Source organism: Protomyctophum bolini (genome assembly GCF_963924005.1).
Source record: "Protomyctophum bolini genome assembly, chromosome: 13".
Lineage (NCBI taxonomy): Eukaryota > Metazoa > Chordata > Actinopteri > Myctophiformes > Myctophidae > Protomyctophum > Protomyctophum bolini.
The window spans coordinates 24,491,945-24,510,989 of NC_137874.1; the positions used below are offsets into that span (position 1 = coordinate 24,491,945).

At 40.5% G+C, this 19,045-nt stretch overlaps 2 protein-coding genes across 3 annotated transcripts; one reads left to right on the forward strand and one right to left on the reverse strand.

Annotated features, from left to right (window-relative positions):
- Positions 1 to 1,051: 1,051 nt before the first annotated feature.
- On the reverse strand, positions 1,052 to 12,493 carry vkorc1l1 (vitamin K epoxide reductase complex, subunit 1-like 1). The gene is made up of 3 exons (XM_080779450.1): positions 12,182 to 12,493; positions 8,699 to 8,808; positions 1,052 to 4,661 (listed from the first exon to the last, which is right to left on the reverse strand). Exons 1-3 carry the CDS (start codon positions 12,373 to 12,375, stop codon positions 4,435 to 4,437), a joined length of 531 nt encoding a protein of 176 aa, XP_080635576.1. The 5' UTR covers positions 12,376 to 12,493; the 3' UTR covers positions 1,052 to 4,434.
- A 3,584-nt stretch (positions 12,494 to 16,077) lies between these two features.
- On the forward strand, positions 16,078 to 19,031 carry znhit3 (zinc finger, HIT-type containing 3). 2 transcript variants are annotated; one of them, XM_080780452.1, is made up of 5 exons: positions 16,078 to 16,220; positions 16,944 to 16,975; positions 17,075 to 17,137; positions 17,558 to 17,638; positions 18,712 to 19,031. In XM_080780452.1, exons 1-5 carry the CDS (start codon positions 16,153 to 16,155, stop codon positions 18,873 to 18,875), a joined length of 408 nt encoding a protein of 135 aa, XP_080636578.1. In that variant the 5' UTR covers positions 16,078 to 16,152; the 3' UTR covers positions 18,876 to 19,031. The 2 variants fall into 2 exon arrangements, with proteins under 2 accessions (XP_080636578.1, XP_080636579.1); XM_080780453.1 differs by having other exon boundaries at positions 17,561 to 17,638.
- The last annotated feature ends 14 nt before the right edge of the window (positions 19,032 to 19,045 follow it).

The following is a 19,045-nucleotide window of genomic DNA, read 5'->3' on the forward strand; positions in this document are numbered from 1 at the left end:
TTGGACAGGCAGTCAGACAGCTACTCATAGACAGGCAGACAGACAGCTACTCATGGAGAATTGGACAGGCAGGCAGACAGCTACTCATGGACAATTGGACAGGCAGGAAGGCAGACAGCTACTCATAGACAGACAGACAGCTACTCATGGACAATTGGACAGGCAGGAAGGCAGACAGCTACTCATAGACAGACAGACAGCTACTCATAGACAATTGGGCAGGCAGGCAGACAGCTACTCATAGACAGACAGACAGCTACTCATGGACAATTGGACAGGCAGGAAGGCAGACAGCTACTCATAGACAGGCAGACAGACAGCTACTCATGGACAATTAGGCAGGCAGACAGCTACTCATAGACAGGCAGACAGACAGCTACTCATGGACAATTAGGCAGGCAGGCAGACAGCTACTCAGACAGGCAGACAGACAGCTACTCATGGACAATTGGACAGGCAGGCAGGCAGACAGACAGCTACTCATAGACAGGCAGGCAGACAGCTACTCATAGACAGGCAGACAGTAAGACAGCTACTCATTGACAGACAGACAAATAACTACTCATGGACAGACAGACAGGCAGGCAGGCAGGCAGGCAAAGAGCTACTCATGTTATATTATGTTATTATAACAGCTACTCATGTTATGTGCAATAATTTGTGCAGTTATGGAAACAGCTCTTTGTGTTTATGCAAGAAAATGTAACACATTTATTTATTTACATATTGTGTGCAACTGTGCATGCACATTGTACTTTGATACATTTTGCGAAAATAAAGCAATTGAAAGAGAGAAGTTATCAAGTATCATTAATGTCGTAATTTTATCTACTGGCCCCTGGCCCCTTGCCATTTTTGTAATGTGGCCCACAGGTAAATCTATTTGAGTATCCCTGCCATACAGACTTACAGCTGGCGTTTGTCCCATTCAATTAATTGGACCAAACATGTGGTCACGCCTATTTTCATCGACCCAACAATAACCCCCACACTTTAAAATACATTGTCTAGTATGCATTCCTCTCAGAAGAACCATTCAAAGTGACAGAGGTTGTTTCAGAGGGAATGTTTTAATGGTAGACCATTTCCACATGATAAATGACACAATTTCCAATGTTCACTCGTGTCAACTTTTGCAACTTTTCCCATAAGGTATGGATTTATTGAGATTTTGCACCCCCTACCATTCATGTAACACTTTTCCAGGTAAGAAAATACAGCATTTAAAACTTATTTGGCAAATACAGAAGCAAACTTAAAGTTGTCTTCCACAAAAACAATTTAATTAAAAAATGTTATGCTGACATGGATTTCTAGCCCTCAACCCCATTGTTTTAACAAACAACCCAGAATGTTAAGTCTATACAGATAAAGGGCATATTTAAAGGTGGAGAAATAACATTACAATCTTGTAGTTTAAACATAGTGTACTCTTAGCTAACAAACTGTTACTAGCTAGAAAACAATATGACAGTAGAGATCAGTTTGGGGAAAAGGAAAGGTAGCCTTTGTTTTTTGCACCGTAGATTACCAATTAGATTACATTTGAAGGAAGGCAAGCACGAGTGCCAATTACTGTCATTCTTAATTTTACACTGTTGCTCTTCTTTGGATCAAGGCCCGGTGATCAAACAGAAGGCACTTTTGATGGCATTGGTGATGCAACGAACATGGCAGTTATCAACTGCGGGGCCTAAATTGAACATGAATGTACATGCCATCAATACATGGGGCTGAGTCATAGTCTAGCGTTGGTGATAATTTAACCCTCCTTTTCATATGAAAGAAATATCACTGTGACCTCTTTGTCCAACCTACTGTAAGATTACACATCACATTATACAAGCTTCTTTGACTTGAATGACTATCTCACCCATGTCTAAAATAACAGGGTTAAGTGGAAATATTGGGAGCACATTTATGATGTAACAGACTGACATTTGTGTTACTCAAGACACAGTTATGGTAAAACGAGTCTATACAGAAACCTGACGTCTGAGTGAAATCCATGATCTTGGTGAGCACAAGCCTCTTTCGGACATGGTTGACAAAAGAATGAAACAGAAAATACAAACAAAATGTTTGTCTGTAAAAGAACAAGTGCCGTCTTAACTAAAATATTTAACCCATGAAATGCAAAGAGCTGAAAAGCCAACCACTGACCTCATTCTAATACAGTAACAACAAGAAAAGGCTGGGATGCCACATTTTGGTCGGACAGTAATAAGTATACAGGTACAGTACAGTCACGTACTGACAGTAAGGAGTATACTACAGCTTCAAGTGCAGCCATGTACTGCCTCTTTCCCCCATTTGCATACACAGATGCCTTGATACAGTACAAGAAGCATGTGCCAATAAAATTCATTGTTTCTTTGAACATTTGCCAAGATCAACAAGTAATTTTTACATTAAGCATCCCGTGATACATTACACAAGGGACATGTCACATGAGACTAGCAGCGGTAGGATTGAAACCATCAACCAATTGGTATTAAACTAGAACCACATGTATAGCTCTGTAACCGTATCCGTAAGGTTGTCCAATGGCCAAGATACGCTTGAAGCCAGGACATTTTGTACCATGCATCTGAAAAACAAAAAAAATGATAACACGTACAAAATAAATGGTGATCTGAAAGGGAAAACAATAGTCTGATCTTGGTGCTGGTAATAGGAAATCCAGCTGCCGGGAGCTGTTCCACACTTTGACAATACCGAGTTACTGGACCAAAGCATTGACATAGCTTTCCTGTACTGTTGGTAAACTACAATTGTATAGCACTGAATGCAGATAATGATTTCCATTTCCATACTAAAATGGTTACAATAAGTACAGAGCCACCAGTGTCAACTACACAATATCAATGGAGATCTTCAGCAACCCAGATTTCTTTACCACACAGCAAAATCCAGAGCTTTAATTTACCCCCGAATATGTAAAAATGTACCCAGTTTTATACTTTCAGAGGTAAATTAACATTTTAGTGCACATTTTGTGCACTGAAGTACATATCACAATGTAATGCACATAATACCTTGCATTGTTCATTTCAACGAGAAAAAAATGCAATACCTTTCCCAGTATTTTATTTCCCCACATTCTGAAAATGACTCCTCACGGTTTTGTGAGGTCCCCTTTACCCATTATTGAAAACACTATACTGGCATTTTAGTTGACTATTTAGTAATCATAAAAAAAATAAAGCCCAGGGCCTATGACAGTGAAACAAAGAACAAAAATGGCGTTACATGACATTATACATCCCTCCTGAAAATAAAGTAGTTCACCTCACGATCCTTTAGGCACATAAGTCTTCATGGATCCCACTTTGTGTGTGTGTGTGTGTGCGGTCAGGAATGCTTTTCACACGGTTGAACATTAAAACCAAAAACAATTACAGTGAAAGTGCCGTTGAGTAGACATGGTCTTACAAACCTACCGTTCTGTCCGACAGACTTGTGTATATATATGTATAGAACTTAATGGCTTCCGAGGGCATATGAGATGGTGACCATTTGCAAAGAAGACATCCACAACTCTGAACAGCATGCCTGACCCCAACTTTAAGGAAATGTCCCACACCAACAGCAAGTACATTTTGCAGACGTATTCATCCGAATGGTGACATCATAGCGCTCTCCGTTCCAGATTGATTGGTATGTTTTTTCAGTTTTTTTGTTGGCAGGCGTTTATCCTTAAATGTCTATGTCAACACTAAATCACAATGTAGCCTGGAATATTGCTCAGCAACTATTTACATGAATGCAAAAAAGAAAACAAGAATGCGACTGAACTAGACAAAACATACATCACATTCTCCCATGTTTTATATTAGTGGTCCTCTTCAAAACGTTACGTGCTAGTGTAAACATGGAAGAAAAAGAAGAAAAAAAACACTACTTTTGTGTTAATCATTTTCTTGCCCCATCGTGAAACCATATCTGCAAACTCTGATAACCTAGAGATGACCATGTATGTATTTCTGACGCAATATACAGTTCCGCTCGGGTTATAGTGCAGATCCACTGTGACAGGAGGACCCTCAAACTATTTCAAGTAAACCCCTTTAAGTCCAATATTTTGTCCATTTTCCCATCCTTTTTGTTCAGAAGAGTCCATCTTCCACATTGTGAACCACTACCTCTGCTTGCTTGGGTTGATGGAGTTCCCCGTACATTGCCAGTGGAGAGGGGGGTGTGGGGGGGGGGGGGGGGGGGGAGTAAAGAAAAGATAATTTGCTAATAAATCCTTCTGTGGTTGCAATCAACACCGACCGGCCCAACTTTTTAAAGTTAATTTTCTTGTTTGTTTTTGTTTTTTTGAACACAGCAGAATACACATCTTGTGGAAGCAAGGTATCCCGGTGTCAAGTCACATGTTCAGAGGTCACATTTCTTTTTAGTTATATTCTTCTCGCTGTCTCTACAACTTCAGTCCTGCTTGGCTTGAAGCTGCTGCTTCCAGGCCTCATTCAAGTAAACTAGTCGCTTGTAGTTGAGGATAAAGAGAATGAAGTTCAGCACATATGTGGTAATGCAGATGACACACAAGTCCTTTAGGACAAAATAGAGGATGTAGCCCAAGTAGAGCGAACCCACCACCGATAAGATGGACGTCGTCATGAGGAAGAGGGCGGCCATTGCACTGACAGTCATTCCTGTAACAAGACAGTAACGGGAAACAACAAACATACTTTTGCCGACTCATAGACAGACCATAGAAATTCAAGAAATGCACAAGCAACATGAGGTCACTCAAGTTGTCCAGGGGCCTATTTCACGAATCTTGGATTAACTAATCCAGGATATAGGCCAAAGCCAGGCTTTTTAAATCCTGATCTTTACAGCCTGGTTTATTCCGTTCCACTAAAGCCAAGCGAGGCTCAGAATTGGTGGATTTGGCGAGCCGGGATCAGCAAGCCTGGCTTAATAGACAGTCTGGCTTGTTGTCTCTAGACCCATTATGTGATCACAGATTTACTGATCCTTCTTCTTCATGGGGTATTAAGGCAGTTTGCATCCTTAATAGTTGCATTACAGCCCCCTTCTGTATATCTCATTATCTTTACTAATCTATTCAAGACATACTGATACAAGGACTTAAGCTTCTAAAATAAATACTGCTGCTGTAATTAAAGAGAGAACATAATCTCAATATTGGATAGACTGAATGATTAACTACCCCAAAAATATAGTTTACATTTTACCACTACTATTAACTTAAAACAGAATTCTTAATATTGTAAGCATAATGATATTGTCGCATTGTGATATTTGGCCATAACTCCCTCCTCTGAGGGAGCTACCTTTGGGGAAGGGGGTTGTTGTCCAGACAGGGGCCAGACTGGTGAGGGTCATGGGTTCATGTAACATGCCAAAATTTGTGCTATTGCCATTGAGAATACATTGGGCGTTTAAGTTAAATAACTCAGAAACTACAAAACATTTCAAAGTAAAAAGTTCCAGCATGTGTCTCCACAGTAAGCTGAATTTTACAAAGTGTGAATGGAGTTTCTAGGTGAAAGTGATTTTTTGAAGTGCCACTATCTGCCTATAAATGTCTCAAATTTGAAAGCACTATATTTCCAAAACTATGAAACATTTCAAAGATTCCTTTTCAGGCACACATGTCCACCGTAGGATGAACCTAAATAGGTTTGAATGGGGTTTCTAGGTGTAAGTATGTAGGACTATGGGTGAAACGTTATAATGGTAATATGTTGTAAAACAATGAGTAATGGTAATATTTAGTGGTTTTCACTTTTACAAAAAAATAATAATATAATATAATAATTCTTCTTAACTGTGCACTTGCACGACAGCAAACCTATTCATGGGGAACATTCACCAAAAGCAGCTGATCTACAAGCTCACAAGCTGTCATGATGTTGTGCAGCCTATATATTTTGGTTATTTGATTTTATATAGTGCTTAAATTAGTCCTTTAATGCAGACCGATACAAATAAGGCAACATAAACCCATAATAATTGAATATATCTGGAAAACATCATTGGTTTGTGATCAGTTTTACTGCTTAATGAACAGTAAAGACATCAGGATTAGGTTAAACCTGGCTGTTAGCCTGGTCCGGAGCAGGCTAAGTCCAAAGCATAAGTTTCCATGGTAATGTAGCATCACTTTCATGAAACCGAATCAAGCCTCAACATATCCAGGTTAACTGGTTAAGTTAATCTGGCAAGATCAACCAGCTTTCATGAAACCGGTTAAGCACTGATCCAGGATATATTAAACCAGGATATGTGTTAAAGCCCGGCTTAATCTCTAATCCAAGTTTCGTGAAATAGGCCCCAGATCACATAGCTCTGTTTACATGGTTATGCAGAATTAATCTAGAAACCGACTCCCTACTGCGTAAGCTATCAAACGTATAAAAAGACCCTCTCACAAACTTGTGAATACAGATCTCAAAGTAAATGAAGATTCTAGGTGGGTGTTCTAGAATGGCAGATATCAACATAACGTTAAGAATTATAATGATAGCATAGCATAGACAAACGTACTTAACAAGGACAGTGGTCCTGATATATAAGCTAACGATCAAGTGAAATAAGATAGGACTGTAAAGAGAGTTTTGAATGATGAACAGTCAAGGAATCAGATTGACGAAAATGTCAGCCAAATCCTTAGTGGCAGAAAATGATTACAATACAGTAGTTTTATAGTTTTTGTAAATTCTGCTACCAAACTGCTGAAATGATGTGTTAAAATTCACTGCAGTTTATCCAGTTCAGGGCTCTTCGTAAACTTAATAATATATAGGGCTGCTTTCAGTACAAATTTCTAGGAAATTATTCTGATCTCATGATTGGATTCATTGGACTAGTAAAGAAAGTTGCTTTTAAAAAGGGTACAGGCACAGTTCCGATATACTATCAGACCGACAACCTACCCCAAACCCTAACCGCAAGGATGGAGCAACGCATATCGAACCAACACATTGTCGGGAGAGATGTGTGTCGGATAAGCGTGCGTGCCCACCATAGACTGTAAAGAATATGGACAAAGCGTTCCGCGGGTCTAACGTGAACGTAAAATGAAGCCTGTCTCTGTGTCAGTCCTTGCCATGGAGGCAGCCATCTTTCTATATCCGGGCCCAGGCCCAGCTGGCCCATTGGCTGGCCCAGACAACGAGGCGGGACTTCCCCCCTTCTTCTTCGTTGGTTTTTATTTTGACTCGAGTGGGTGGGGGATCCCGTTCATAAACTGTAACGGTAGCCACGCCCCTCAGAACATGCGCGACTTTATGGTCATTTTTTTTATACATGGGACCATAATTTTCCAAAAAGAATATTATGACATTAGAAATGAGACTTTAAACTAGTGACTGGAAGCAAAAAGTATTCATGACCATGTTTATTAAGGTAATACAGTCTAGGTGAAGTTGGGCCAAAATACATGGACTTCTATGGGGCTATGGGTTTTTCTGGGTCCAGTGATAGCGCCACAACAGGCCATTATATGAACTTTCATTTCCTTAGTGGCTTCACAAAATATCTGTCTGACTGCCCCCCTGGTGCCCACCCCTTTAAAAAAGGAGCTATGTCACACAATGACATTGAGAAAGCAAACCTCATCATCGAACAAGAACTTCATCAACATTGAATTCGAGTTCTGAATTATGTAATTTTAATAGCTCTAATTGTGTTCTGAATCATGTCATTTATAATTGTTCCATTTGTGAACATTTTCCAGTATTTCCCATGTAAAAACACTTGGTCATCCTTCTCAATTCACCACTCCATCCATACAGAATCCATTTGAGACCATGGGAAAGGGGGCTGGATGCCTGTGACCATTTTCAATTTGAATTTTCTGGGGATTATAATAATGCTGTGGTTTTGGAGAGCACCTCCAACACAGCATGAAGATCCTTTTCATTTTGAAGTTAAAAGGCATTGCCTGACCTTTAACACGGAAATCCCAACACACGGCAGTTTGACCTAACTGGGCCACTATTGTGTTCTGTCAAATAGGAGAAGTCATAACTGCTATGGGTAAAAGGGCCTCTTGTTCTTTGCTATAACCAGGTGGTTAAGCAGCCTCATGGGCCAGTCATCAGGCTAGCATATCAAAACCAGCATGACTGAGTCAGCAAAACCAGCTACTGTACAACTGGTCAATGTGGGAGAGGAGACTTAAAATTAGGACCTTTGGAAGGAAGGACAAACCCTACATTTATAACTCGCCATCCACAAGAATAATTATTAATATAGACGAAAGTCTGTGACACTATAACTAACATGGAATGACCAACATTGTTATTTTCCATATACATTTTGTTGTATGTCAGAGAAGATGTTAGGAAAATCACATCCCTGAAGCATGGAGGCACATGCATGCAATGTGAGAGAGAAGTAATATGTCACCAATAGCCAAGCAGCAGCATTGCTAACTATTCTATTAATATTAACTAATGCTGGTGACTGGTGTGGATTTATCAGAAAACACAATCATAAAAACTTTTTGAAACTTCACAAAGAGGGTGTACTTTTAAAATTCCTGACCTCACCCTTTAAATTATACCAGTTGAAGTATGTCTTTACTGTCTTATCATCTGAGTGATGGTTAGCCAAACACAGGGGGTGGTGATTCAGCGCTCAAAGCACCGTGACTAGGGAGACGTGTCACCTGAATTATCAATGCTTACAGATGACCTGGGAAAAAGATTCTTACCTAGTAAGAGCTGAAAGGCATAAAAGAAAATTCCGTGGACGCTGTTCGGCTGGTTCAACGCACTGTCATTTCCAAATATTGAGCCCAAGAGTCCAAATCCTCGACCCCATCTACACCATGAAAAACAAAACGTCAATGGAAAAGGCCATTAGAACATTTACTACAAAAAGACCATAGTTAGTTTACTATTTCAAGCAAGGATCAAACTTGTGAGGGAGTAAAAGTCAACATGTTGTTGAAATGAGCATGTACTGTATATTATTATACAGTATTGTGTGTGTGAGTGAGTGAGTGAGTGAGTGAGTGTGCACGCTCCGCACGTGTGTATGTGCGCGTGCGTCCGTGTACAACTGTACATTATGATTTGTTATTTTTCATGTCATGATTGTGAATTGAATACCCAGGACCTGAATGGAAAAAAAGACTGCGAGGACTTTTTCGGTGATCCCTTTGGACATGTGTTTGACTGTACCCTGGCCTGTACTGATTACATTTGTTTGACTGTACCCTGTACCGATTACATTTCTGTTTGACTGTACCCTGTGATTACATTTCTTTCTGCCAATAAAGTATTCAATCAATCAAAACAAGCTCCAACATTTAGACAATCAGGCACAGTTGGGGTGACACCAACAGTGGTTCTGGTTTAACAGCCCGTCCCCCTCAAAAGAAATGAGACCAAATCTCCACAGGATTTCACAGACACATTGTTTCTAGTGAACTTTGAGCAAGCGACAACACATAAGGCCACACATTCCATTGTTAGAATGTGTGCCCTAGTGATGCGTGTTTATTCTCTTTCCCCATTGTGAGGTAGCCTGTGTTTGAAGTCTGTGATTTCTATGCTGAATTGTATTGTTCCGACACATTTCCTGGAGAACAAATATATATATAAAAAAATCATCATCATACAATTAAATTTGAACATCAAGGAAGCTGGCTATACACTAAACAGCCTGTGCATCATCAACAGAACTTACTACTTAGAAAGTTTTACCCATTCAACAGGAAACTACACACTTCTGCTATAGTAAAGGTAGCTGGTTTCCTGTCTGATTCACGGAACGCAGCGAATCAGGCTGGAAACCAGGCTATAGTAAAGTCACATCTTCACAGGTTCAGTTGGCCTGATATTACAGAGCATTGCTTTGTAATATCAGGCCAACTGAACCTGTGAAGATTCACCTGCATTGCAGCTACCTGTCATGACATGTGGATATACAGAAGTTTGCATATTTCTACATAATTTATTAAAAAGGTAGCTGAACCCGTTTCCTGTTCAGTATGTCAAAAGTATCTAACACATAAGTCTTTAAATTGTATAACCTCGGTAAAGAAATTCATCTTCATTTCACTGATTGTGCTCTCATAGCAGGCGAGTGTCATGGTCAGATGTTTTAACAAATAGGACTGTTTGATGCCCCTGTAAAAATCTCCAATGTCTTAGTATTTCAGAAGCAAGACCAGTTGTCTACCTAGATTTTGTGACATGCATGGTAGTGTCACAATAATGTGACCTAAATTGGACCCAAGATACAGAGAATCCTGAGGAACCCTAGAATTAAAATGTGCTCATTGTGTACATAAGAAAATTAGCAGTGATGCAACTCCCTTTAGTTGGGGCCATAAAGCAACGTTTGCAAATATATCCAGGGAGGCACCTTGGATTTAAATGTCACTCAAAGTGGTGTAAATGGTTCCAGGCCAATTATTTAGCAACGTAATAGTTTAGATTAAAATCTCACAGAATCTGCAGCCTGGATGAACACTCAGAGCCATCAGACAAAGGTTACTGACAACAGTAGTGTTGCATTCTAACCGGGCTGTAAATATTGATGCAGGACCTTTGCAAGACATTGGGGAGGAACATAAAATGGAACAAATTATGTTGTCTGAAACTAATCTGAATTTACAAATGTACAAAAGGTGCCATCTGCACCTTCTTGAAGTACACATTGCTTGAAACAAGCAATGCATATCCAAGCAAGCAATACATTATCCAAAACCAAAAAAATCTTAACATACACAATGGAAATAAATAAATGCACTCCGATTTCTCTGTCAAATAGTTTCCTATGCTTTTAAATGAGGATATTGTCCGTTTATTCAGACAATTAGTCAACGTAGTGTAGCCTATCCAGTCGATCTCAACATGTGTGTGCAGTGTCCAGTTACATGATCAGTATGTTCCAACTTCGGCCCAGTGAGTTCTTCCAATAAAATCCTGGACTGGCCCTGTACAGTGTGTCCTTTAGCAGCTATTTGTGCAGGGACTAGGGTTAGCAAAATTTCAAGTATTGTTGTACAGCTTGTAACATTAACAGGGCAGCTATATATAGAAACGAGAGTGACCAGGCTAAGCCCCCAAATGTGTTATGGTATGGTTGGGTACATTCAACACACACACACACACACACACACACACACACACACACTGTGTCAGTTAGCCAATACACTAAGGCCTTTATTTTAAAAGGACTTGATGTTAGTGAGATCATGCAAGCAACTTATTTTATTCCACAGATGGCAGCTGTGCTGGCTAACCAGAAACTATAGTAGCAGCTAGCCAGTCAGGTTAGCTCAACTTAGCTATCAAGCTAATGATAGTGTTTGTTGACTGGTGGTAAAATGCTGAATAGTGGACTCGTGGTAACGTCCAATTCGTTCAGTGGGTGGTGTGTCCCTGCTTCATTCCAAAGAGCTACACACAAGTTTGTAGTTAAATAAGTTAATGTTAGCAGAAGAACCGTTAGCTCAACCAATGTTGTGACAGCTGAGCCCCGCGCGCAGCAGCATAGCAGACCGGGGGCTGCCTCACTGCCTGCTTTTGGGATGGGGTGTGTTTGTTGAGCTGTCAAAGCCCCATATAGTTGCGCGCCCAGGGTGTTGTCGCGCATCGAAAAAATAGCCGATCTACAAGATCACTACACGTCGCCATGCAACGCCAACGTGTCATGAGCTTGTAGGTCGGCTGTTTGTTCCCGGTGTAAATCTAAGCATCAGATGAATGAGCTAACGTCTTCCAGGGCAAGGGGGCTAGCTTCCTTGCTCATTTGCAGGGGTCATCACTATGCTGGCTTGTGATCATGGACATTTTGTCAAACAGAAACGACAGAAACCCATAAAGAGCTAGCCCTGAATGACCATAAACAGGTCTGTAACTCTAAGAGTGTTCAAATGTAACAACACTCTCAGAGTTCATGAATACATTTCAGAACCATAAGTACTAGTAGGACTCCTAATGTGCCATAGTGTCAGTAGTAGATAAGAGGTATACATATTCTAAAGAAAACCTGGACACTTGACATTCAGTAATGGGTATTATGATCAAAATAAGAAGATTATAATGTGGTGTGTGTAAATCAAAAAATCTACATATTTGTGTACAGACATATATATATATATATATTGATGGTCCCTGCTCATTTAGAATGAATACCCCCATACCAACATTTGTTGTTTGTTTCCCTCGTTTTTTTGTACCTCGAGCTGAAGACTTTTGAACAGCTGATGGAAGTGCTGACGTCGCACATGGCCTGGTAGTCCGGATCCCGGGCCTTCTCCCGCTCCACGTGAAACGCGTACACGGACAGCACGATGCCTACGAGGCACACGAGAAGCCGGGCTATTCTCTCCCATCGAGGGGTGGATACTCTCAGGACGGGCGCCGCCATCATTCTTTCTGCGCTGCCCTGGCCTGCCTGGGCTCCTAGATGGAGATCATGCACGCAACGCAACGACGCAACCCAACGGCACGGCACCCACCCACGGATGGCACGCGCACACACACGCGCGCGCGCACGCACTGCTCCCGAGTGCGAGCCGACCGCGCGACGTGGGAACACGACGACGCGTCACAGAACCTCAGAACGGAACGTGCCCACTGCTACTGCTACAGCACCATGGGCGTGTCTCTCGTCTCTGTGTGTGTGTGTGTGTGTGTGTGTGTGTGTGTGTGTGTGTGTGTGTGTGTGTGTGTGTGTGTGGTATTCCATTTTCTCCCTAACTGTGTATTTGATGATTTTTATTACCATTTTGCATAGTCAGCAGAAATGTATATTTGTATGTCTTTAAATGTCTTGATGATGAATTGAAAATGGATCGAGGACATGTGTTGTCAAGTCTAGTGTGCTGCTTTTTCTGGTTTTGTAGCTTTTTGATTGATTGATTGAAATATTTATTAACAGTTTGCAGAATTACAGTAGCCTACATTTCAAGCACAAACTCAATACAAAGACTGTTAACTGTGAGTGGACGACCCAATTAAGCATCACTTGTTTACAACAGGGTCCACCATGTTCATCAAAACATTTAGAGACGTACAAATAGACACTTCTATATAGTTAAAGAACAGAACAGGAATTCATCATAATTAAGCAAAAAGGGAAAAGAAACATATACAGTGAGGGGAAAAGGGGGGGGATTCAAATTTTACAGGGGCCAGTTTCGAATTGCAGCCGTCCATAGGTGCCCTTTGAGAGCGGTTTTGAAGGAGTCAAGGGATTCACATGTCTTAATGACTGTTGGTAGGGCGTTCCACATTTTGGTGGCATAGGAGCGAAAATAATTTAGTCCCTTGTTTGTGCCGAATCTGGGTTGTACATAGTTTGTTGCACTCCCTCTGGTGTTGTGGGTGTGGACTTCGTTTACATTAAGGAAGTATTTAGACAGGTAGGGAGGCTAATATGGTTTTGAGTAAATGTGACTGGCCAGTCGCTGTGATTGACAGCCTACACCTAAACCTAACCCTAACCTTAACCTCAGTAAAACTATACCTAAACCTAACCCTAACCTTAACCTCAGTAAAACTATACCGCTAAACCTAACCTCAGTAAACTATACCTAAACCTAACCTCAGTAAAACTAACGCAGTGGCTGGGGGGCGTTTCCAAGAACCCGAATCCGCGGAATAAACCCTTTTAGCGTAGGCCTACATGGGTATCTTGGTGGTGTATCGAAACTTGTGGACCAGACCCATTGCAAGATGCTGTACTCTGTCATCGACCCTAAGCCATCCCAGCCTGTCAAGTGGGCAGGGGTGAGGTGGGTTCGGGGGGTGAGGCCAAATGAGGTAATTTCATCTTTTCGTGTGATAACATTGTCACCCACTCTAACCAAGAAGCCATCTGCCTTGCTGAGATTACTATTTGATCCAGAGAGAATGGATTCAGTTTTTCCCAGGTGTAAGGATAGTTTGTTATCAGCGAGCCAGGTGCAGATTCTACCGAGTTCAGAGCTGAGGGCCTTTTCAACCTGCAGTTTGTTCCTGTCCGAGACCAGCAGTGCTGAGTCATCTGCGAACAGGAACAAGTTGCAGTCACAAGCTGATGACATGTCGGTTTAAATATATTAGGAACAGTAAAGGTCCTAGTATGCTTCCTTGTGGAACGCCACAGCTCACTGGGAGGGGGGGGACGACGACGACGACGGACGACAGTGTTCCGTTCACCTCCACAATCGTGTTGTTATTATGACAAGATGACAAGATAATCCATCCATTCCACATTCCAATGCAAACATAATTATAAGTTATTTAATTCGTCGGGCTATTAAAATGATCAATGCAGAAGAGGTGACACCGCGTGTGGACGTGGGCCGACGCACATAATAACCACATCGGCTTTTGTCTTTGTTTAATGTATTTAACACTAAATGTAATATATATATATATATATATATATATATATATAATTGTTTTTTAATGAAAAGAAAACCTCCGCAACAGAGACTGCTCCACAACAGCAGCACGACCATGTGACTTTGCGTATATAAACACTGGATGACGTCAGGTGTTGTTTACTTGCTCGCGAAGATCCGTGTAGTAAAAGCTGTAAAGTAAAACTGCTAATATTTCTGATCATGGCAACGGATATCGAAAGACTGGCATCTTTCGAAGAAGCGCATTATGATCAATACGAATATTACAATCTAGATGAATACCCCTGCCACGACCGTGGGAAAGGCAGGACAAAGAGAGAAATAGGACTGAACACCAATCGCCATTCCCCCGCTGGGCACGAGAGAAAGATTGCGGAAAAACTTCACAACAGCGAAGTGAAACGTAAAAGAACCAAGAGTACATGATCATCTTGAAAGACTTACAATAGGTATGATTGACAATGTGTGAAACTGTTAAATTTGATTGATGAATTGAAATTAAATGTTAAATTGAGCAATTGCCTATGCAAATCAAAACGACAGCATTGCCTCTTGAATAAACAGCCTGCATTCGGTGATTACTAACGTTGTTTAACGTTGAATTAGTTTATGGTTGAATTATTGATAATTCTAGACATCGCTATCGATCTAAACAAGTGCCCGCCTCCTAAATTAAATATTCAGGTGTTTATCTTCCGGGGTACCATATGCAAATTTTATTGCATTTGCCATAAATTTGGTTTCATACTAGAACTAGATCATAATCATATTAGGCCTACAGGAAAAGGTGAAAAGAAAATAACGTTCCATTGCATGTCCAAATTTACAAGACATAGGTCTACCGGTATGCAGTGAAAGTTATTCTCCACAGCAAGAATTTATAGTAGTAAATGGATGGGGTGATGCTAGACCTAGAATGCCTGTGATCATTTAATTATACTTCGTAAATTTTCATGTGTGAAATACTGTGCATACTGTATGTAACTTCAAGAGCCGTTCTAGGGCTAGGGTGATGCGTGCACGAAATTTCCATTCTCTGATAGTTTAGAAGGGGAAACAAATATGCAACTAACTATGTTGAGTTGTTGAGCTGATGAGTGATGATGTCAACATAAACCTACAGAGTTTGGGGATTATTTGGTCACAATAAGCATTGCACTTTAATTTCCGTAGGCCCTGACCAGTTGGAGATCCAAAGTTGACCATTCCTGCCTTCCCTGACCCAGCAGAGCAAACGGAACAGAGTGCTGCCTGGAATATGCCCAGACAAGACACGAAGAGATAGCACTCTCTACTATAGACTATTTTATTTTTTGCCCCTGTAACAAGATCTGCTGCTCTCGTGTTACAGCTGTGCAAGAATATTTTGTGTTGACTTAATATATAGGTCAGTCAGTGTTGTGTGCTCACTCAGCATTTAGTCATTTTTGTGAATGAAATAAATTGTATATTATGTTGAGTAGAGATCCTTTTTTGTTCTAATAAAGAGAAAATTAAACAAGTCGCTTGCATGGTTGAATTTCCATTTAGTGTAGCTCTACATTTAGTGTACCTTCAAAATGTGAAGATGAGTGAGTGTTGGTTTTATGGTTTAATGTGTTCTTGGCTTTAGGATGCGTATGTTGATGCAATTAGTTCATCATAGGTAATACGACTACAATGCTTTTATTTTGAAGGCATGCATGACCCGGAATCATTACATAATTTCCGGTTATTTTCCACATGTTACCACAACAGAACACAAGCTTTCATAGTTGTTTCGTTTAGACCCGTATCTCATTAATCTACTTGCCATAATGCAGATCTGCAATGTTTGTAGTGAACAGACACCCAAATACAGATGTCCCACCTGCAAAATACGATAGTAAGTATTGTAAGTGTTTAACATTTTAGCAACGTTAACATTGCTTCTGTTAGCAAGAAAAGGCTAATGCTCAGACTTTTGTACATTGTATATTGTTCAAAGTTGAAAGTATCAGATTTTTACATATCCGTGAAATAGTGTTTACATGTGATAAGTTCGTCACGTGAATCATGCTCGTGTTTTGTCTGGTAGTGGGTACATAAGCTTCACGTTACTCAGTCCAAACACTGCTCAAAAAGATCATCAGTCAGTCACAACTGAAAACACTGACCATTCAACTGCAAATGGGAACAAAGATTATTCGATGCGTTTTGAGGGATGGCGCGTGCCGTATATTTGGATTTGGAGTCACTGGAGTAAAATTGTTTACGCATTCCTCGCGCGCGGATACATGGTCCAGGGGGTCCAGACTCCAGACCAGTAGGCACCGGGCCGCCACCAACCTAGCCATGGTTGACGCCCGACAGTCATGTTTCAGGGCTACCAAGTACCAACCATGCGCGTGGGGGACGGCTCTGGTGGGGGGATGCCCCACGGAAAACCAGTTAAATTGTCTTTTTTTTGGTCTTGTTTATTCACAAAATGTAATATATAAAGTAAACTATAAAGGTAATTAAATGTTGAATTGCTTCTCTAAATCACAGATCCCCAGATTATAATTGTTCACTCTGTTATATAAAGTTACTTAATACTAACCCTAAAACTATTTGTTTCCTATTGCAGCTGTTCACTGGCCTGTTACAAAATACATAAAGGTAAACAAGTTATTTCATTACAAAGCATTACAATGCTAATTGGGGCTACTACTGCCAGTATCATGTGATTTACATCACATTTTTATTTTCTTTACATAGATACTTGCCTGCCTCTCACGCAGCCATCACGTATTACTGTTGATAAGACGGTAACCCTGTCAGGTATAGTATTATGAATACATTCTGTCAAAACCTATTAAGTGGCTTTTAAATTAATACATGGTCTTATGAGATATGATTCTGCAAATATAATGTAAAATATGCTTTCGGCATATAATTATTGCAGTAGTTTAGTTATTAGGTAATTGTAAATTAATTTAAAGGTGAATGTCTGGGAATTAGTCCCAAATATGTTTACTGCACTTATGGGAGCATTTTGCTACCATGTGATTGTGATACTGTGCCTAGCATAGCTTTTTATACCAAAATATGTTTAAACTAATGGGGTAATAAGACAAGATTCTTAGACACTTTTTACTATGTGTATAATCTATTGTGTAGCTTGTCTGGTATGTACATTTGCTACTGAATGGGGTATTTTCTTCTAAATTCTAACTTTTGCGTACATTGTCCCCTCTTTAGCAGAACCCTGGAATGTGGAGGATCTCTTGGATGAAGATCATTACACTGACAGAGTACCATTAGAGATTCTTCAGCGCTTAGGTACAACTGTGACATCGCATTTTATGTACAGTACAGAAGAGTATTTCACATACAACTAGAAAAAGTGCACAGGTCTCCACCAGGATAATAGCATTTGTTTGGACAAAATGTGTAGAAGTAATATAAACATTTCCCGTCTCGTTTTCGTCTGGTGGTTGTATAACAGGGCAATAAATATATAACACGTTAGTGTATTCATAATGTGTAGTAATGTGCATACAAAGTTGTACACAGATCGGTGCAGTTTTTGGTAAGAACATGAATTGGCCTGAAATAGCACCACCATGAGGCTGATTTGAAGTGCCAATTCTTCCTCTGCCTAGTGGGAATGTGTGCATGATTTCATTTGATGGAAATTGCATGTTGTATTCATGATTTGAGGCATTAACAGGTCTGTGTTGATCACATGACTATAGAGCGTCGCAGTCCCGCCCCCTCGAGAGACCCGGAAAATAAATCGCTGTTCATTTTCCTCATAGGCATTTCTTAAAGTATTTATTCAAAGACGGTTACGCCGCGGACAAAGCCAACTCGGATCGTAGAAAGAAGAAAATAAAGGCAGGAGACAACACTATCGCCCAAAACATTGTGTTCATTGTCATGATTTGTCACGATCCGAGTTGGCTTTGTCCGCGGCGTAACCGCCTTTAAATAAATACTTTAAGAAATGCCTATGGGACAAATGCATTGGGATTTATTTCCTGGGCCACTCGTTGTTCTGAAAGGGGGAGGGACTGCGACGCTTTATAGTTAGTGTACCGATTTGTGTGATGTATGGATAAAATGTGAGGAATATAAAGAAATGTTATGCAATAATCTGCCTCATGGTGGCGCTATAATAGGCCGTTGTGGAAACATTGGGACAGAGGTTCGTCGTGGAATGTGTGCAGTTTGGCATCGGCCGGGCCAACGGTGCCGGAGATTAGCTGTACGCAGACAGACGGAGTGCAAAACATACTCTCCCCATGCCTTCGGCTGGTGGAGACAACTATCACTACACACTTGAACGAATTTGTGACCATTGAACAGGTTTTTTTTGTTGCATAGTGCCAGTTGTTTCTGCCTCTCTACAGGAGAATCACAAGAGTTGAGAGATCTTCTTCATAACCCGCATCTCCGACAGTTATTGCGCTCCATCGACACTGCTGACAGCAAAGATGATGCAATGAAGGCAGCCATGCAGGAGCCTCTGTTTGTGGAGCTTTCAGATCAGTGTTTGCAAATTGTTGAGAAGTGATACAGGATGTGATTGAGTTGATTGTTTTTTCCAACATTCTTTATTGCCGTGACGTTATCTTTACATAGTATAGACCATTCAAGTATGCTACATTATTTGGTATTTCTATTCAACGTATCCTGTATGTAAAAATAAAATATTTTCTTAAAAGTGAAAGTCAGAATCAACAT

Coding starts and splice junctions, on each gene's coding strand:
- vkorc1l1 (XM_080779450.1), bottom strand. CDS start 12,375: ATGATGGCGGCGCCCGTCCTGAGAGTATCCACCCCTCGATGGGAGAGA. Junction 8,809..12,181: donor TCAAAAGTCTTCAGCTCGAG/GTACAAAAAAAC, acceptor TTCATGGTGTAG/ATGGGGTCGAGGATTTGGAC. Junction 4,662..8,698: donor TGCCTTTCAGCTCTTACTAG/GTAAGAATCTTT, acceptor GTCTTGTTACAG/GAATGACTGTCAGTGCAATG.
- znhit3 (XM_080780452.1), top strand. CDS start 16,153: ATGCAGATCTGCAATGTTTGTAGTGAACAGACACCCAAATACAGATGT. Junction 16,976..17,074: donor CTGTTACAAAATACATAAAG/GTAAACAAGTTA, acceptor TTCTTTACATAG/ATACTTGCCTGCCTCTCACG. Junction 17,639..18,711: donor AGAGATTCTTCAGCGCTTAG/GTACAACTGTGA, acceptor GCCTCTCTACAG/GAGAATCACAAGAGTTGAGA.